This window comes from Syzygium oleosum, unplaced genomic scaffold (genome assembly GCF_021117445.2).
Source record: "Syzygium oleosum isolate NSW1041296 unplaced genomic scaffold, Sole_v2.1 Sole_v2.15, whole genome shotgun sequence".
NCBI lineage: Eukaryota > Viridiplantae > Streptophyta > Magnoliopsida > Myrtales > Myrtaceae > Syzygium > Syzygium oleosum.
In genome coordinates this window covers 6,881,721-6,903,088 of record NW_026607499.1, presented here as the reverse complement: position 1 = coordinate 6,903,088, position 21,368 = coordinate 6,881,721, and the positions used below count along the sequence as shown (strand labels likewise).

Below are 21,368 nucleotides of genomic sequence, written 5' to 3'. Positions count from 1 at the left end.
GCACCATCGAGTCCACGCTCAAGCCCCTGTGCATCGTGGCGCACGGGTTCGATGTCATGAGCATGGTCCTCGATGACAAGCAGAGCAATAAGTATGAGGAAGGGATTTTCGAGTTCGGGGCTGTGTCATCGATGTTTGTGTTGCTCGCTGTGGCGGCGATCATCAACTTGGTGTCCTTTATGCAAGGTTTGATAAGGGTTGTCGTAAAGAGGACCGGTGGAGTTGCAGATTTTGAGTGCATTTGGTTTGGCTCCCGGGGAAAGTTTTTGGAAAAATGCAAATGACTTCAGGTTAACGGGGTTTTTCGAAATGCAAGTAATATATGGTACATTGTAATTTAAAAATGCATTGGGAATTAATTTTGGATTAAATGGTATTTAAAAAAATTACACTTTGTGAATGACTTTTATTTTATTTTTTTATTAGAAAAAACCTCAAAACCGACAAAGGGTTCAGCGGCCGGCGGGCCGACGCCGAGCTAGATCTGTCACAAGCGAGACCCAGGTGACCATTGCTTGGGTCACACGACCTCAGGGGAGGCTGCCGGTGCCAAATCCGGCCTCTGGAGGCTTGAGCCGCTCACCGGCGACGTCGTGTGAGGTGAGGACATTAGAAAAGTTTAGCGAGGACAAAGCTAGAAGAAAAAAATGTATTAACATTCCGGAAATGCTCAAAGTCCATGACACTTCCGGACTCGCCTTGGGCTAAAAGCTTTTAAAAGGCCTTTGAATCTGCAATTTGCATCCTCTCCGAAGCTCTGCAAAAAATTTACCAAAGGCCTCTGGCTTTGCGTTGCCAAACGCAGCCTTTGTTGGCCGGTTTCAGGGTCGTGAATTGTTGGCCGATTTACAAAGCCATGTTTATGAGGAGCGACGAGGGAAGGATGCCTAGCAAGGTTACGTTGGTCTTGGCATTCATAGTCTCTTCTTTATCCTGTAGTTTACTAGTTTCTCTGGCATGAAAGATTACTTAATAATGTATGGTTTTGTTTAAGTTATTTTTCGTTGGACCAAGTATATCCGTGATATATATGTAAGGTGTCTATGTGGAATCAAATTTTACTCAAAGAACTATTAAATGTGATCAACTGGTCTTTTTATTACTCTTGTTTAGACTTGAGATTGACTTTTCAAGTTTGGCCCATAAAAAAAAAGTGTGAGCAGCAAAAAAAAAAAAAAGAAACAAAACTTTCCACTCTACAAACTACAATAGCATTTCACCCTAAAATTTCATGCCCAACCAAAAACAGAGAGAGCCTCTCATGTTGTGCTTCGTAGAGACTCGAGCGCTTGGACACTCTCAATCACGGGTTGTGATTCCACAACACAAGCATCCCCACTTGAGCTCGAACCTTGGATTGGTATGGTGACATGTTCTGGTCGACGTTGTTGCGGCTGCTCTAGATCGGGCCGGACGAGCGCCCGCCCAGGGTCTGAGGAGCTCCGGCCGTCTTGGTGGGGTGGCGGCGGGCCGTGAGACTTGGTGGCGGCGGGGACGACGGAGCAGCGGCAGAGAGGGCAAGTGGAGTTGGAGTGGAGCCAGTGGTGGATGCAGTCGACGTGGAAGACGTGCTTGCAGGACGGCACTTGGAGCAACTCCTCCTTCATTTCGAACTCTCCCAAGCACACGCAACACCTGTTGTCATATTCATGGTTACAGAAGAGATGCCATGCCAGCTTTCCTCGAGAAAAAAGAAGAAGATAAATTCTTAATCGAATCGAATGTAAATTGTTAATGTTGAAATTGATGAATCTCCCGTGAAATTCATGTGATCTAAAACTTACGATGCATCCAAAAATGACTTCTAAAAAATGGGTATTTGATTTTTTTTTTGAATAAAATCATCTATTCCGTGTTGTGCTCTCTTCGTGCCTCGACAAATCAACCTTCGATATATTTTCATTTTCATAAATCGGTGATTGGGATTTTTTATCGAGACACGAAGAGAAGGTCGTACGATACAGAGGGTCCCCGCACTTTTTCTCTTAGCAAATGTCAGGAAATGAAGATGATTTCCTTCTTAATTTCAGTCAAAGTCACCGTTAGAGCTGTTGATGAGTAGATGTCATGAAAAAGAGTTAACCCTCCCCAACATCTAACTGGCTATCCGAGTCGAACTCTAGCTTTTCTTGCATATATGCAAATAAGTTTCATTTCAACCTGAGTAATTTCGTGAATTGCTCATAATCAACTTAACTTCTGCCATGCTTTCTTTTTTAATTTCTCCATTATTCTACCTTTTCAGTTTTATGTACTTTCGTAAACAAATATTTCATGAAAAATAACGAATTAAGGGAGAAAAGTTGGTACGTTCAGATAATTGTTAATGAATAAAATATGAAAGCTGATAATTTTAATGCGTTCAAAAGAAAGAAAAATAAAAGTAGGTAAACTATAACAAAAATTGGTTACTTAATAAAAAGAATAAAAAAAGTATCGTCTAGTAACTCAAATAATAATTGGTAACTAAAAATTAATTACTAATTCAACCGAAAAAGAGTTGATGAATAATTCAAATAAAGATTAGTGAATTAATATAAGAGTCGGTAAACTTAAAGTGTTGGTAAGATAAATAAGTAAAAGTGGGTAAAAGATGACGAAAACAGATATTTGAAAGAGGAATCAGAAATTTCATAAAAGTGTTAATAAATTTCTACTGAGGTACCGAGAAACCAGGCGATCGGTAACAAATTTACCGATATTTTAAGAACCGAACAGTAGAATCATCTAAAGTGGTTACTAACTCGCTTTATAAGATTTTTATAGTGTGCGATGGCTACTAATAACTCTCTGCGTTTGACTATGAACATTGGTATCGAAATGACCCGACTCTGTTTCCATTTTTTGTGTTCGAAAAGTGTCGTGTAAACAGCCGAAACTCGAAAAGAGATATATTCTGTGGTGCAACGGAACATGAGAATTACTTTATAGATACTGAGCCCATTTACATGAGTCTCTCTCTCTCTCTCTCTCTTCAGGCTCTCTTTTATGGGAATAAAAAGAGCGGCTCTTATCAAAGATTCAAAGTGCTCGCACCAGCTGTGATTGTTCAACCAAATATGACTCGGTTCCTTCTTTTGGCTATCTAAATATGATGCCTTCTTCCACGGCCTAAAGTACAAACGTGGAAAGAAATATTCTTCATGCTAAAGATGCATGGGAGCGTAGGTCGCACATCCGCGCGAGACCCATTTGATCTACTGATTTTTGTTTGAATCGGGGCCACGTGTATTGGGTGCACTCGGAACCTACTCCACAAACATAATGCGCCGTATTGTGCTCGTACACTCGTCCGGATAGTCTAGTGGTTTGAGCAAAATTTTATAAAAATGAACTATTCATTCTCTCTATTAGTGACGAGAATCTCATATTAGATAAGTAAAGGCCGACGCATGGGACGCATCACTAACCTCACCAGCTAGATAAGACGCGTTCGTCAATCCGAATATATTGGTGATTTAGCCATAGGTCTCTCTCTCACCGAGGAAGGAATTGGAAACCATACTGTATTGTTTCTTTAAGCAGTGGCATCCAACTTTAAAGAAAAAGGGGGCGGCCATTATTACTAGTCAAATCTCAGTCGTTCACCTTTCATGTGGACCAAGCCACGACTGGGTGGACAGATGCGATATGGCGCCACGTGATGCATATGTCGCAGGCCAAAGTATCGATCGGACACCCATCGTGCGTAGTGCAATGGTTGAAAAAGATGGCGGACCGAAATGATTAAGCGTCCAAGAATCAATGATTACGAGACGAAGTAAAAGCGACGGACTTACTGCGAGTCCTTTGCGCCGAGTTCTTCATCGAACAATACTATGGGAAGCTTGTCTTTGAGCTCTCCTTTCAATCCCGCTTGGCATGGCTGCAAAATGTAAACGCAAATCGCAATATTAGGATTCGTTCATTGCCCGACTTTGGATTCCATCTAAAGAAATCTCCGAGAGAAGCAGAGATTCAAGTCTATACAGCTCGAAAAGGATCGAATCCTACTAATGGGACGAATAGTTGAATATTTTGCGCATAGTAACATCCTTAAGTTATCGCCGAACACAAACTCGTCAATTGCAAGAGAGAGAGAGAGAGAGAGAGAGAGAAGGGGGGGTGGGCGGGCGGTGGGGCGGGGCTTACCGAGGAGACATAAGGAGGTGCTCGGTTGGAGGATATTGGGAGGGCAGGTCGGGGAGAGGAGAGAGAAGAGGCCCTCTTCTTGAGGTAGAAGAGGTAGAACAGCAAGAAGAGGATGATGGAGAAGAGGATAGGGATGGAGAATATGAAGGCCTGATAAAGCTTGAGCTGAAGGGCCTGAGGATACAGATGAGGTGGTGAGCTTGGTGGTGATTGAGGAAGACCCATCAAGACTCCTCACACACTTTACTGAAAAATTAAAGAAAGAAACTATGTCGATATATGTGCGAAGTTTAGAGCTGATAAAGACAAACACATAGGAGGTTACATAGGCCTCCTTCCTCTATATATATGTGAAGAAAGCTTGCTCTATACAGAGAGATAGAGACTCTTTTTGAAATTTGTTGAAGGATTGAGGAAAATTGCTAAAAAATGAGAGCTTTTTGTTAGTAAATTGGAAGCCATGGGAAGAGCTTTTGACATCAATAGAACGTGGTATCTATTCCCTCATTTTCGATTGATGGGACTACCACCACACTTAACCGGTGAGTCACCACAATGAGATGGGCCCTCACACTTGCCACTAAGGCCCATTTGTCCTCATCCTCTAGGCATGGCCCTGAACAGCATAATGCCATCCTAACTTTTTGTTAACGATATTTTAACTTATGATTATCTTGGTGACTCGGGCGCCCAACTTTAATAATGAGAAAAAGCGCAAATCCTTGGTTTGGGCATGCTTAGCTAAGCGAATTCTTAAACGCCAAAGTTGTTGGTGATTGTCTCTTGAGAAGTGAAGTAGGAAGATGTTGGTCTCGAATGCTGCTGACACGTTATGGTGAATAAGGTGAGTCTTTGCTATTTAGATTTTTTTAGGTTCTTTATGTTTATCCATCATTGGCAAGTTCATGCATCTAACAACCTAGAATATGAGAAAGTATGAGGCATTTCATAAACACGTCATTGTCTTACATTATTTATGATTCAAACTAAACGAATTATTGAGTGACGAGTGTTACGAATTCTTTTGTTTTTTGGTGAAGAAAAAGAAGTTGCAATAAATATTGGTTTGAATGGACTTTGTGGAGTGATGAGTGATGTTACCAGTTTTTTGCCGAAGAAAGAGAGAAGTTCCAAATGATTATTGATTTGGATGGACCTTGCCTAGTGATTAGTGATGCTATAAAGTTTTTTTTTTTTCAGATAAGTACACTGAAAGTCTTTAAACTTATCAAGAAAATACAATTAAGTTCAAAAACTTTTCAAAAGTGCAATTAAATCTTAAGACTTGTCACGAAAGTGCAATGGAGTCCTAAAACTTTCAAAAGTGCAATTAAGTCCTAAAATGCAATCGAGTCCTAAAGATTTCAAAAAATACAATCAACGGAAACTTGTCAAATTGATCCTTCCATTGATTGCACTTTTTGAAATCTTTAGGACCCAATTACACTTTCGTGATAAATTTTAGGACTTGATTGCACTTTTTGAAAGTTTTAAGACTTAATTATATTTTCGTGATAAGTTTTAAGACTTTCAATGCACTTATCTATTTTTTTTCCTGTAGTCGAGAATTACAAAACAGCAAGCTCATAAGAAACCTCGGGATTGGTTGAGTTGATTGGGTCATCCATGCATAGGCAAAATGTCTGATCCTAACCGGCTTGTGGGGTTTGTAAGGTATTCAATGGATCTCTAAGTAAGCTGATTGTTGTACCCGAAACACATCAAGCTCATATATCCGATCAATGATAGGTTTACAATTTAGAGGAACTCTCTTACTAGTAATACTCGTGTATACATTTTCTATACACACAAGTAATAACATTTCTTCGACCAAAAAAAAAAAAAGTAATAACATTTCACTAATTAATTACACTACACCATTATTTGTTAAAAATTGAGTAATTATAGCAGATATCGCTAGTGTTAAGGAAATTTTACACAAATGGCTTCATTCACCCTTGATTTGGGGAAGTACGTTGTTATAATCCTCCAACCAAGGGTTGAAAAGGCTGCTTGGGTAAACCTTCCTTTACTCTTGCAGCATAGGACTTATTTTTCCATAAAAATATTGTTATGGATTTGATTCATTACGTGAGCAGTCGTTCGAGTTAGGCAATACTTTTTTCCTTTCTGGTCTCCCATTAAGTTGAGCCAAGTTGCTCAAGGTAGGCATTGTCTTGAAAGAGAGAGAGAAAAAGAGGATGTGTAAGGTAGGCATGTGTGTTTTCCAATTGACAAAAGGTTTTGTTGAGTTCGTGTAGATGTTAACCTAACCTCCCTAATTGTGTTCTAAAATTGGCTCATACATGGTAAAAAAGACAGTCCAATCGAGAAGGTACGATCATCTTTCGGTTAATTCTTATCTACAACCAGTCCATTACGAATCAAATGATTCGAATTGTCAAATATATGTGAAATACACTGGATGTTAGGATTAGGCCTATAAACACAAAGAAATAGAAACTAAAGGCGAGATAGAGAAATCGAGACACCAGTATTTATTTTGGTTCACCTTTAAACTAAGGCTACATCTAGCATATAATTCCACTATAATTAGTACCTCCACCTTTTTGTTACAACTCTCAATTATAAGAAAAAGATTATATATATTATATTTATGTGGCACAAAAAAACCCTAGAGGCTAAGAAAGCCTAGGCCACTCAGTATCTATTCATGTTTTCAAATCTAAATTACAAATAAAATACGGGTCCAAACTATAAAAGCCCCCAGGCGGCCTAGTAGTGCTGCCCCGCGATCCTCGCCAGGGTAAGCCCCCAAACCTCCGCTTGCTCACTAGAAAGCGGGGCCCCCATACCTTCTTGTCGATGGGGAGTATGGACCACACAAACGCTAGATTCAACATTTAATAAATCAATCAAAGGCCATAAATTGAGTCATAGGCAAAACACAGCCATTTTCATCTCCTTTGGAACTAATTATGAAAATATTGAAAAAAAGAAAGGTGGGTGTTGGGGCCAAGCCAAGGCCCCTCTTCCCTGTACCAATAGAATTGGGAGAACTTATTCTTCTTAAAAATGAAGAAAGCGATCCACGCACTACTTCAAAAAGCGAAGGTCCGATCAGATTAACCTCCTAAATATCTTCAAATATTCTTTCTTTATCGGCAAAAGCTCAGCATTGAAGAATAAATAGGCCTAGAGAGAGCAATGCCACGGGACAGCTATTGCCTGGGAAAGAGTGTCAGCTTCTACTTTAACTAGTGCAAGCCTTAATAGCATGCAATGCGTGGATCAAGTTGGTGCTTCATTAGTCATGATCGGAAGGATCAAAGAATGGTTTTTCACCAGATCCCCGTGCAAATAATTCGATCGATATTCATCATTTACAAGTTGCACCATGTTGGATTATGGCAATTTGACATATTATTTCAGAGAAAGGAGCACTCGTTATATATGTTACATCATAGAACTATTCAAATGAGAGGATAGAATCCCTAAAGTGATTTTTTTTATAAGCTACCAAAGCAAAGTACGCTAAGAATGTGTTAGGTGATATTAGCCAATATCAGCTAGAGAGGGTTGAATAAGTGATAGTAAGAAACTTGACAAAATATGACGGAATAATAAATGTCAAGTTGAATACAAGTGGAAAGCAGTTGATTGTATCAATTGTAGTGCGTTTCTATCAAATAAATATTGAAATAAGTAGAGAGATAAAAAACGATGCCTGCATAGCTTTATAGTGGTTCAGCTTGATGAAAGCTTATGTCCACTTTCCCAAACTATGAACACGGAGCTTCATTGGATGGATTCCATTAGCAATTGATGAGAAGTTACAGTCGTGTATGCCTCCTTATACCAAAGCGCTTGTTCACAAAACAGTTGCTACTTATTTCAAGCTATCTCAACCTAAGCACACATTTAAAACATTGCCAACACCTCTCAAGAAATTACAATATGAGTATGCTCAAAAGACAAGATGTAAGAATATAAAGCACTCTCTAAATTTGGATTTTGCACTCAAGATATCTTGTACTCTTCTCGGCGTCTTTGATCTTCTTATATACTTCTCATCATCCAAACTACCCATTGGAAAATCTTCACAAGGATCAATCTCCAATCTATCCATTGGACAATTGATTAGAGGATCAAATTAATTGTTGGAGTCAATCAATTTGAGTTCTTGTAGATTGGGTCACCCATAGAATCAATTGATAGTGATGTAAATCCTGTAGATTGTTCACCTTGTCTAGTACCTCCAAGTCTCCACAAACTTTCCGTTCTTCATGACTTGTTCACCTCCATAAAGGTCTGTCTAGTTTTCGTCAGTCTTTCACTTCATACTTCTGATACATTTGATATAAGCAAAGTACATCAACTTCACTCTTGATTCTATCTTCTGATCATTCCAAGCATATTGACAATCGTGGCTCTACCTTGTTGTTCACCTATCCATGGTATCTCCAAGTTTTACCGAACTCCCCGTTCTAGGCTTGTACACCTTCTACTCAGGTACCCCAACTTGTAGACACATTTATGCCCAATACCTTATTCTCCATTGTAGAGAACTCATAATCTTTAAACGTCCCGTTAGGACACCATTTGCATAATAGCTTGTGCATATTTCACCTGATTTACTTAACCTTAAAACTCATCAGTAAACTCTTCAAAACATCGTAAGGGATTTTCCCAACATTAGGCACAAGTTTGGTTCGAATAACTCCGTAGAAGCAAACATTCATCTGAGCGCGCTTGTGATCACTGCCAAGAAGTTACGCTAAACACCATCTCATTTTTCACTCTAAGCCTCTGTAGCTAAGCAAAATTGAACTCGTCATTCGTCCTCTCATTCCTTCCAAACGTTAATCAATTAACAACTCAACTCAATACCAAAAAGATCTTGTTCTCAGTGACTTGATTTATGAGACCCACCAAGAGATGACTTCACTCAAGTCTTCTGCAATATCATGATATCCTTCACACTCTCCCTAGTTACCATCTTTTCTTCTTCTTGTTTTGTGGACTTCTCGTTTAGCAGCTGTTGATGATCGATGGGAGCACGTACTTTTCTTACCTTTACATCGATCGATAGAGCTCTCACTGAGATGGTGGATCAAGAACAACAGCTCTCTATCTCTCGCATAGTGGGAAAGAGATAAGATCTATCGAAATCAAAGGATGGAGACCCAAAAACTATGTACGCTACGAAAGCAAAGTACACTAAGAATGTGTTAGGCACAAGGGCAAAGATGGGAACATACCCCAAAAGCTAGCTCTAACCATGAGGCTTTCCCTCACACTTATAAAGTGTCCACTTGACGTAAGATAACCCCAACAATAAGACATTGTCAAGAAGGGGTTCAAGCTTGAGCCTGTCAGTATATTTATGAGTAAAAAGCTAAAGCTAATGAGTTATGGGTCAACTATGATATATTAACAGCTCATCACCATATTAATTATTCGATGTGGGACTTCTCTAACACAACTCACAAGTGCATCTTAACACGAACAGCTCCAGAGAAGCAATTATTCAGCTTCACAAGTTTGGAATCACTGCGGAGAAGTTACACCAAACACCATCTAATTTTTCACAATAAGCCTTCGTGGCTAGGCAAAATCGAACTCGTCTTCTCATTCCTTCCAAACGTTAATCAATTAACAACTCAACTCAATACCAACAAGATCTTGTTCTCAGTGACTTGATTTATGAGACCCACCAAGAGATGACTTCACTCAAGTCTTCTGCAATATCATGACATCCTTCACACTCTCCTTAGTTGCCATCTTTTCTTCTTTTCTTTTCTTTTTTGTTTGCTTCTCGTTTAGCAGCTGTTGATGATCGATGGGAGCACGTACTTTTCTTACCTTCACATGGATCGATAGAGCTCTCACTGTGATGGTGGATCATGAACAAAAGCTCTCCCTCTCTGTATCTCTCTCTCGCATAGTGGGAAAGAGATAAGATCTACGACTACACCACTGAAAGTCGGATTCTCATTCTCTTTCTCAGTGACGCTGCAATGTGTATCTCTCGTTCTCTCCCACGTTTGCTTTTCCTTTTCTTTTTCTGATTGAGAAATAATACCACCAACGATAAGAATAATACTAACATTATTAAAAGTGCTTCCACTTTATCCTTTTATAGTCGTCGATGGTGTGGGTGACGACGATCATGTTGTAGTTGAAAAGGGTTAGTCCAACCACTATTAGATCACGACATATCTGGTTGTGGCCTTAGTGTGTATACGGAAAAATTATTATTATTAAGTTGTAGAGCCCTCACGTAGGATATTCGTGATTAAAGAAACGATTAAGATCGTTAATTTTATGGTTAGTGCCTTCCAACTCAGGTATTTATGCTAGATTCAAATAATTTCGAGATCTTGGTCAGTGGACGATCATCGGGACACTAACTAGACATCTTAGTTGTCTACGAGGTTTCAACCTTTGGGAGTATTATATGCGATATTATTTGATTTGATGAACCCTCGTGCCGTAGATGTTTCTAGACACTTTTGTGCGATCGATGCATTTTGAGCGTGTCTCGTGTTGTTATCTTACGTCACTGCGCGCGGCTTGTTGTTTACTTGGCCTTTGCCTCTATTAGGAGAGCGAGAAGCCAATAAGAGCGAAGACAAAGATATGAAATTTGCAAGAAGCTGATTGAACTTCGAATAGGTACGTTTTTGGGAAACTTCCCTGGGACATGATACACGTTGCATGGCAGGTGTTTTGTTAAGGTTAAATAAGAAAGGCCAGATGAATTTTGCCTCGTTGTATACCAAACATACATAACGACAGTTTTCCAGTGCAAGAATGTGAAATTGCAACCAACTTCATTGAGAGAGAGAAGGGGACATCCCACGAGAACTTCAAACAACCAAGGAAAATGCAAGATAATTTCCAGGAACTGTTCTTTTATAAAGCTTCATGTCACAACATACAAGCCACGGTTATGCTTACCAGCCCACCTCTATCAACCGGATTATCCTACAGCAGAAAAGGGTCAAAAAAGGAAAGAAGAAGCTATAACGCCGGACCCCCAATAATTGCAAAAGCAGAACCACAAGTAAAATTAGTCGCATGCGAGAATTTTGCTTCCTTTCCACCTCTGGCGAGAGACCCGTGATTTTACGAAAGAAACTAATTATACTTCCTCTTTCTTACTTTGAAGCTGGATGACCGGATTACGTCATCGTCGGCGTTCAGGGTGGCCTCCAGAGTTGCAATGGACTGGGGTTTGGTGAAATAGGTGAAGAGAAGGTAGATACCATCCAAGTAGGTGTTAGTTTCCCCTGCTTTGTTCTTCCTCTTGATGCTGTAGGCCAACGGAATCACGCCTCTGTTGAAAACCTCGACGTACATGCCACCTCCAGCAACAAGCAGCTGCACAATGTACACCATTAGCAGGACGACTCGAGTTCGTGACACTAGCAAGTAGCAAGTAATATGCATGCAGCTTGAACTGTCACTTGAGAAGCTCCTCCAAAAAAAAAGGTAAGAAAAAAACAGCTGCCAATAGGGCTCATTAGTCCTTTCAACTTGTATCCAGTGACATTGGTGATACAACAATAGACACAGTTTCTGAGCATGCTCAGGCCTAAACATCCTTTCCATTGCGACAAATTCTGCTAGAAATGGAAAAGCATGAATACAAAACAGAAGCGACATAACCAAGGAGAGAAAACATGACATCTCGTAAACAAAATGGTAATAGAGAAGCTGTGAAGCTCATGGCAGCACATATCGAGTTAAGCTAAACTTTGCACTGAATTAGACCATATCGAAGCTGATAAGTATAGTAGTTGATTCGATATCAATCATGTCGCAAGCATTATAGATGGAAGAAAGTTCATAAAGCAGATCCACTGAATGGTGTTACGTAAAGTAACAGAACCAAAAAGAAATGCAGGGCTTATACAGATCCAAATGGATGATTAGTACAAATATACCAGAAAGCAGGCAATATCGTCTGAAATGTCCAGAAATTACATCAAATTACTACAGTATATGCTTCATGAAGGCCTTAAACAGACTTTGACACTGAAATTAAAAGTGCATGAAAACGAGGGAAAGAACAACAAAATCAAAGATTCATGACAGTTCAATGTTTTAAGTGCCCCCATTACCTTAATACCGTGACTCCAAAATCTATGGATAAGAAGACAACAAAAGATGCATCAAATTTGCATCAGAAGCAGAAAAGGAACCTGAGGAGATTTCCCACTGAGAGAGAGAACTAATAAGTGACATTAAATAATGTAGCCATTTTTTCTTCATGTGTTATAATTATAATAGGAGATGATTATATGAAACAAGTCGGATATCAACCTTGAAGAACCCCTTCTAGTCAATAACGCCATCAGGAACACAATCAGCTCATTTCTTTTTCCAGAAGTTCATTGCATTAAGATATTGTAAAAGACAATAGTATAGCCTCAGTTTATCATATATTACCCAATGCAAAGTTTTTTAAAAACTACAAGAAGCAAGTTAGGGCATTAATATCTCTTCATTTTCATTTTAAGGATCGTGACAGACATTATAGAGGGTAGATGTCCTTCAATTTCATGCAATGTAATAACCATAATGAGACAAAACCCAACCTAGATTTTTTTATTTTTTTTGGGTTTGGTCCTAATGTATCATATATCTATTTTACAAGCCACTGTGTGTGCTATGTGCTGTGCGCGGGTTCCAAAACCCTGCTCCCTCACTCATGCGTTCCCACCCCAACCCCTCGAGAAGGTGGGGAATCGAACTCCCCACCTCTCCCTCCCCAAGTGGGAAGGGTGGCCACTAGGGCAACCCCCAATGGTTCTAACCTAGACTTATGAAGCAGGTAATGTATCATGTATTATGCCATCAGTTCATACTAACATCCTTATACCAACAAAGGATCTGCTTAAGCCCCTATATTATGCACTCCAATCAGAACCAAGTGCAAGACCATTGTCATCATGAACATGCAATTACCTCAGATAGTAATAAGAAGAGACACAGTCATTGTTACCTATGGAAAAATGCCATCACTTCAGACTAAAGTCCTCATACGAAGTCAAGCCCCTATTATGCACTCGAATCACAACCAGGCGCGAGATCAATAAACAAAAATTCAATGCCACTATGTTCCTTCAGATAAACAACAACATTTTGCCTGCTCCTAATCTAAAGCCAACAGGAGTGGAGTTGGCAAAAGCAAGCAACCTTTGAGTGGAGAAGTTCCCCTTCTCCAAATGCATATATTTTGCACCTCTTCCGTTAATGTTTCATTGCTATTGGTCTCATATCTCTCCGGGTTACATCGCACATTTTGCTTGTAGAGGCGTTTCTTGCAACCACATCTAAGTGTAAGATTGTTGCCGGCCGGCCAATGTTCAGTAAAATGAAGGGTCACTAGCAACAGCTCGAGACATTAGCAAATACAAAAGTCAAACTAATCCTGAGGTGTGTGTTCTCAATTCTTTCAGCAGCATCTATTGCACAATCTCCAACAAAGCTTTAAAACTGCATCATCAACTTCCCACAGCTAATGCCTGATCAATACTATACAGGATAACGCAAAAAACATGCCACACTCCAGTAAAATCCTGTTGCTTTCTTTTTCCTCCACTTCCTGATCAAAAGAAGCAGAACAAGCTAAAAGTCTAAAGCATCACGATGTTTCGAAAGCTCATTACCTCTTCATACTTCTGGGTCAACGCGAGCCTCTCGTCTTCGGACATGTCGGGCCTCAAGACCGCCATGGTCTCGTACTGCCTCAGCCCGGGCGGGCACTGGGGCTCCACCCTGTCCTCCACCGCTGTCGCGCCCGACCCGGGCGGCGACCCCGGGTCGTCCTCGGGCCCCAGCCCGCCCTCGAAGAAGGTGCCGGAGAAGTCGAGCGTCTGGGCCCGGACCGGCGCGGCGGTCCTCCTCTGGGAGCGGCGCGGGCAGGCGGCATTGAGCTGGGAAGGGAAGGGCCTGAGGGTGCGGGACAAGGAGAGGAGCGGGGAGGAGAACTTGGAGGGAGGGCGGCGGGGGCAAAATGGGGAATTCGAGGGGGGCTTGAGCGTGGACGCGAGGGGGGAAGAAGAAGGAGAAGAGGCCATGGCGGACGGAATTCGGAGGGAAAATGGAAGCGAGGAAGAGCTGGTTAAGCGGAGATAGGATAAGGGTGATCAGCAGACAGTGGACTGCTCATTTGTGCCGGGCCGGGCCTCATGTGGTCATTTGGACGGGCCGGGACGTGATCCCGAGTCAAGTCTCGTTAAGTCAATACTTACTTAATCTATTTCAAGAATCTTACTTATTAACCTTTTGTAGGTAATTAAAAAGCCCTAAATCTATCGCACTTTGGTCAATTTAGTCGTAAAGCTTTCGATTTTACTAATTGAGTCACAAACATTTTGATGTTTTACTAAATGAGTCCATCTGGCCAATTTTAAACGGAAACCACCGATGTGGGCGTTAATAGTGCCATGCAGGATTATTGATGCTAACATAGACATTTTTTTCTATTTTGTATTATTTTCTTTTCTTTCTTATTTTCCTCTTTTTTTTTTAACTAAATTTAGTGAGGGTTGACCGACAACCCTCGTCGGCCATTAAGCGAGGGCCGGTGACCCTCGGCGAGGGTCATGAAGCCCTCGCCAACCAAGGGCGAGGGTTTTGACCCTCGCCAAGTGGCCGACAACCCTTGCCGGGCTTGAAAGAAAAAAAAATAATAACAAATTTTAAAAATTATAAAAGTTGTATACCCAGTGCCAGCCAAACCGCATAAGACAGTTGCCGTCCACATCAGCGATTTCCGGCTAAAATTGGCCGAATTGACTCAATTGACAAAACGTGAAAATGTTTAAGACTTAATTGGCAAAATTAAAAAGTTTGGGACTCAATTAGCCAAAGTACGATAGGTTTATAACTTTTTGGATAATTTTCCCTTACCTTAGATTAGAGGTGCAGACCACTTGCACTTCTGCGATCCAGAGCAATCGAGGTGATCACTGGACGGGTTGGGACGTGATCCCGAGTCAAGTCTAGTTACGCTAATACTTTCTTAATCTATTTCAAGAATCTTACTTCTTTAACCCTTTGACAATAAAAAAAAGAAACAAAAATTTCTAGTGAAAAAGTCACCATTATTGAAGAAAGACAATATAACTTTTGATTAGGAAACTTGCAAAATGAAGGAAAAAGATGTACTAGCTAACAACTTTAGTTTTCCCAACTTTGAAAGTTTTCCTACCCCATTGAAATTACCGACCATAATAAAAAAAGGTTATATAATTACTAATATATATGATTATACATCGCTTATAGTAATTACCAATATATTGTAAAACTTGTAGATTCTCATTGCTTCATATGAGCAGTTCTTTGGGAAGTTGAGAAGGCCCTTTCATCTTTATATTCTTGAGCATCAATGAGCCTGTAAGAATAGTTTTGCATTGCTGGAAATTGGATTGTTCTCTGCCCCTCCCCATCTTCAATCAATCCTTACAGTTCTGTTCTCTAGGCCCCAGAAGCTTTATGAAGTGGTTCAAGCCACATTAGGAGAACTTCACTGAACTGATGATAAATTCACATCTACAGTTCTGTCTCGATCATCACCTTATATTCTTCGGCCCGAATCAAGCAAATCATCTTTATACATAGCCCACGATGACGGCCATAGGCCGAGTAGCTTCGGGTAGATTATCGCCTAGCAATCCACCAAGCCATCTGAAGCAGCAATAACATGGGAAGAGGGCATGAACAAAGTGATGATGCTGGGGTTGAGCTCGAAACAGAAACGACCGAATTGCTGAAATTACCTACTCTCTCGCGGATGAGCAAGTTGCAATTGCTAAGGCATTCACTGTTCACTTCGCCATCCCCGCCATGGTATGCTCGGGCCTCTGTCACGTTTCATTGGGGGGAAGTGCCCAGCAAGCCACAGGCCTTCCATGCCTGGTCGCCCGAATGTGTCCCTGTACATACTTGAAGCTTCCTCCACCTCCACCTCCAAGGTTGTTTGGTGCGAATATGGGCAATGTCGGGTTCATGCACTCTCCCACAGCCGTCTTGTCGGACGTACACCGACCGTTCTTTCCCATTCTCGAGCTCCTTCAGTAGCAAGTGCCAATGCAGCTGCGCAACAGCGAAGTGGTTGGAGCCGGCGATGCTGATTTTTGCTCACACAGGGAAAGCAGCCGCAAAGACAGTTCGGAGCTAAGCGGAAGGGTGAGAATCACAAGGATTATGAGGAGATGGAGATCGTCTCACCTCTTACAGGGAAGATCTCATTCATGGGCGAGTTCATCGAATGTTCAACTTCAGTTTATCCTTCTTCGTACTCCAGAACAAATTTGCCTGATGGGACTCCTAGCTATTATCTTTAATCAATAAGTTTGCTTTTCGTCGTTAGAGATCGCATGTTTAGATCCCACCAGCTGCGTGCAAATTGTTCTGAATAAGAGTGACATGAATGTGTCAAAAGTCGGGATTTCACTGATTCATAGAGCTTTCACGGGTCTCCAAGTGGCCGGGCCTCCGTACTTGTGCTTAATGATATTTTGTCAGCTAATTTATTTGTTCGATCAAGTCCTCCAACTTTCTGGACTTGTGCGATTTGACTCTCTACGTTTTATTTTGCGCCATGAAGTCCTCTAACTTTATGAGTTTGCGCAGTTAAATCCTTCAATCAATCACTCTAACTACACTGTCAAATTAATTAATGACGTGACATGGCTTACATAACAATACGACAAGTGGTGCTGATTTGGTGCCAAATGAAATCGTCGCCCTTTCATGTTAGTAATAAATCTGGAGAAATTGAATGTTTTGGTCGCACTTTGTATAAGATTTGGTCATTTTGCTGATCTCTGCAGTACTGAAAGCTTGTTCAGCCGCCAGGACGGGTTGCTCCGGTCCGAAGTGATCCTTCATCCTCCTCTTTCAACGCTTCTCGCATCCATTGTTGAAGTACTGGTTCATGAGTTTCCGCGAACCAAAAAGGCAGAGGCCATGCCTCCTTCGAGAAAATGTTGTGCAGGCCGGCCCCCCCGCATCGCCATGGGGGCAGACCTATTCAATGGGTCCAGGTCCCACCATTCCCCTCCTCTTTAGTGAAAGCATCTGTCCAGGTCCCACCTTTCCTCCGCCGGTCGCAGCTATTGGAAACGACGGAGGCCCGGCGAAAAAAGTGAGGCCGAACAAAGGTGAGGGTTTCCTTTTAGGAGTTTGTATAGCCGTGCCAAGTTACGCGATCCTAATGGGTGAGAGTTCAGGTATCTCAAATCCTATGGCGCCAAATATGATGCTCCAAATGGTTAATCGGCTCTTGAGGTTGAAATTTCTTTAATCGGATCCGAGATTTCTAAATTTCAATTTCCCTAAATCAAATGTCTAAAACAAGATTAGAAACGAGTGAAATTCTTTTTCGTTTTTTTTTTTGTCGAGAAACGAGACTCGCTGTGATTGGGCATCTCGAGTCTCGAAATTTCTAACTTGAACCGTCGGGAAAATTAAAGTGTCGACACTTGATTAAATAAATTATAAGTACAGGGACCTGATTCGAGAAAAAATGCGCTTGTGTAAAATACGACAAATATAATTTTTCCTAATTGAATCAATTGTAACTGGGGGGCCAAAAAAATATGTAATTAGGGGCCAAGAAAAGTTATTTCCTGAGCTCGTTCCCATTGTAACAAACACCCCTTCCATTTGAGCATAAGTGTGTGAATTAGGCACGTTACTTATACTGTAATTTTTCCATGTAGATAATTTAATGTTTAGATCACTCGTCCATGCATTAATTCAATAATGGAGCATGTCGCTCGAGATTTGCTTATGTGGGGTGGGGGTTTCGATCACAGAAGAAAAATCAAACGACGTTATGGTTATTAAAACTCGTCTATCAAATCGATATCAAGCGACGTGGCAATGCATGAGTAGCTATTTGAGCAAGTGAATTCATTCAAACACCAATGCCAACATTAATTGATTTAATACAAAAGTTTCAATATGTCGGTCATAATGTTGAACATTCAAATAAAGAAGTTTCGTCATTTTTCAAAATATTATTATTTTTCCTTCCTGAGCACGATTAACTCACTGTGAATCAAAATATTTCTTTATTAGGTATAATTAATAAATGCTCTTTGAACGCTCAATTAAAAGGACTCATCGAAAATCTCTTCTTACGAAGAGCAGCCGCCGGAAACAGGACGTTGCCTTGAGTGGAAGTAATAGTGGACGGTGAAGGGCCACGTGGCACGTGATCCTACGAATAAGAAAAGGACAGGAATGAACGCTGAAAGGAGGAAGGGCCACGTCACCGGGGGGGCTCGGATCAGCTGATGGAGGTTCAGGGCCTTACGGTGGACTCGCGCGGGACGTCTGCGACCACGTGACCGTCGGTTTAGCCGGAGGTGGAGAACGTGAACAAAATTAAGAAAAGGGAAAAAGATGGAGAAATGGAACACGGCACGACACGGATTCAGTCGGCAAATGCGCCGACAAATTAGTCGCTCGAATGCATTGATCATCAAATTCATCGCTTTGGAAGCATTTTCGGTGCATGGTCACGGCATGATCACGTTACCGAACTTTGCTATCTCTGTTCAATCGAAATAGAAAATTGGGGCAACCGTGTACCCAAACTCGGTTGCCGTGTTTCGAACACTAGTCCTAGGGGGCCGTGACATTGGAACTTGGCTAGTGAAAAGGGAATGGTCACCTTGAATTAATCTTTTACAAGTCGAAGTAATATTAAATCTCGCTAAATTTCTTACTTACCAAACAATCGGGCTTTATGCGTGTGTGCTTCTCGTCATGATTGATTTATTATGCATGCGTTGCTTCATTAAAAGTACAAATGCAAGCACATTTACTTCATTAAAATACAGCCCAACTTGTAAACTTTTCCTCTCTTTTTTTTCTTCCCCCGTGAACCCATCATAGAGACATCGGAAAAGGAAAAAAGTTTTGCATGATCATAGAACCTAAGATGTCATTTGTCACCCTCCTTAAACTCTTCTTAATCTAGTACTTATGTCCCCCTTTTTTGATTTATTTATTTTCCTCTCTACCACACGCCAGTTACAAATAACGATCCTCAAATCCCAGGTGACTTGTCATTTTCTCGACGATTATTATAATAAGGGAAATTTCCAATTAAGGACCCCAGGTGGGGTCATTTTCTCAAAAGAGGACCCAAAGTGAACATGGTGTCAAATAAGGGCCTAAAGTGCTCAATCAGTCTCAAATATGGGCTCGAAGTGCTCAATTCGTCTCAGGTGAGGGCCTGGGTTCGTCGGCCAGGTCAAATCTCGCCGGCCGGCGAGCACAGATCTTGTTCCGAAGCCAAAAGACATTTCCTCTCTATTTTTTTTTTTCCTTTTTCTGTTTTTTTTTCTTCTCTTCCCTCCCCTCCGCCGGCCATAGCCGGGGTCGGCGGAGGTCGCCGGACTTCAGCGGAGGTCGCCTCGCCCGCCCGGGTTGAGGGCCGCCCACGCCGGCCGGCGGCGGCGAGGCGACCTCGCGCATCCGGCGAGGGCAACCTCGCCGCGCCCGATGCCTGGCGAGGGCGGCCATCGACAAGGCCGGGCAGGTCGAGCGAGGTCGCCCTCGCCGAGATCGGGCGAGGCAACCCTCGCCCGACCCTCGCCGAGATCCGGCGAGGGCAACCCTCGCCCAAGCCCGCCCGGCCCGGTAGAGGGTCGCCCTCGCCGGCGTCGGGCGAGGGCAACCCCGCCCGGCCCAATTGAGGGCCACCCAGCGCCGGCATCGGGCGGGCGAGGGCGACCCTCGCCGGATCTGGCGAGGGTCGCCCGCCCGCCCGACGCCGGCGTGGGCGTCCTCGGGACCGGGCCGGCGGGGTCGAGCGAGGGCTGCTCTCTCGCCGGATCTCGGGGCGAGGGTCGCCACCGCTGCGGCCGCAGGCGAGGGCGACCCTCGCCGGCGTCGGGCGATGGTTGGCCTCGCTGGATCTGGCGAGGGTCGCCCTCGCCCACCAGACGCCAGCGTGGGCGGCCCTCGACTAAGCGAGCGAGGGAGACCCTCGGTGGCGTCGGGCGAGGGCGGCCTCCGCCTGAGGTCGGCGACCTCCGCCAGCCCCGGCTATGGCCGGCGGAGGGGAGGGAAGAGAAGAAAAAAAAACGGAAAAACGAAAAAAAAAAAACAGAGAGGAAATGTACTGCTTTGCCATTTTTGAACAAGATTTTGCTCGCTCGGCCGGCGAAATTTGACACCGGCGAACCACAGCTCTTACCCGAGACGAATTGAGCACTTTACCCTATTCGACACTATGCTCACTTTGGGTCCTTCAAAAAAAAAGGACCCCACTTGAGGTCCTTAATTGGAATTTTCCCTTATCTTTTTGATGGGGCAAGAATTTTATTTTGGATTTTGGGATAAAATCTTAGGAAAATTCCAATTAAGGACCCCAAGTGGAGTCCTTTTATCAAAAGAGGACCCAAAGTGAACATGGTGTCAAATAAGGGCCAAAGTGCTCAATTCGTCTCAGGTAAGGGCCTGGGTTCGTCGGCCGGTCAAATCTCGCCGGCCGGCGAGCACAGTACTGTTCCGGCAATCGGAACTGTACATTTCCTCTATGTTTTTTTTTTCCTTTTTCTGTTTCTTTTTCTTCTCTTCCCTTCGCTCCGCCGGCCATAGCCGGGGCCGACGGAGGTCACCGGCCTCAGGCGGAGGCCGCCCTCGCCCGCCCAGTCGAGGGCCGTCCACGCCGGCGTCGGGCGGGCGAGGCAACCCTCGCCCTCGCCCAACGGCCGGCGAGGGCGGCCTCGGCCGGGGCCGGGCGGGCGAGGCAACCTCGCCCAACCCCGCCTAGCCCGGTCGAGGGCCGCCCTCGCCGGTGTCGGGCGAGGTTGCCCTCGTCGGATCTCGGCGAGGGTCGCCCTTGCCGGCCGCCCTCCGGCGAGGGCAACCTCGCCCGACCCCGCCCGGGCCAGGCGCCCACGCCGGCATCGGGCGGGCGAGGGCGACCCTCGCTAGATCCGGCGAGGGCAACCCTTGCCTCGCCCGACCGCCTTAGCCGCGCGGGCGGCCCTCGGCCCTCGGCCGGGCGAGGCGACCCTCGCCGGCGTCGGGCGAGGGCGGCCTCCGCCGGCCCCAGCTATGGCCGGCGAAGGGGAGGGAAGAGAAGAAAAAAAAACAGAGAGGAAATGTACTGTTCCGGTTGCCGGAACAGTACTTTGCTTGCCGGCCGGCGAACCCAGGCACTTACCTGAGACGAATTGAGCACTTCGGGCCCCTATTTGATACCATGTTCACTTTTGGTCCTCTTTTAAAAA

General features: G+C 43.3%; 2 protein-coding genes across 2 annotated transcripts; both read right to left on the bottom strand.

Annotated features, from left to right (window-relative positions):
* Positions 1-1,169: 1,169 nt before the first annotated feature.
* LOC115675558 (probable E3 ubiquitin-protein ligase RHA4A) lies at positions 1,170-4,458 on the bottom strand. Its single transcript, XM_030598281.2, has 3 exons — positions 4,132-4,458; positions 3,780-3,865; positions 1,170-1,635 (listed from the first exon to the last, which is right to left on the bottom strand). Exons 1-3 carry the CDS (start codon positions 4,354-4,356, stop codon positions 1,260-1,262), a joined length of 687 nt encoding a protein of 228 aa, XP_030454141.1. The 5' UTR covers positions 4,357-4,458; the 3' UTR covers positions 1,170-1,259.
* A 6,534-nt stretch (positions 4,459-10,992) lies between these two features.
* LOC115675559 (30S ribosomal protein S6 alpha, chloroplastic) lies at positions 10,993-14,220 on the bottom strand. The gene is made up of 2 exons (XM_030598282.2): positions 13,773-14,220; positions 10,993-11,478 (listed from the first exon to the last, which is right to left on the bottom strand). The coding sequence occupies exons 1-2, from the start codon at positions 14,181-14,183 to the stop codon at positions 11,236-11,238; spliced, it is 654 nt and encodes a 217-aa protein (XP_030454142.2). The 5' UTR covers positions 14,184-14,220; the 3' UTR covers positions 10,993-11,235.
* Positions 14,221-21,368: the final 7,148 nt, after the last annotated feature.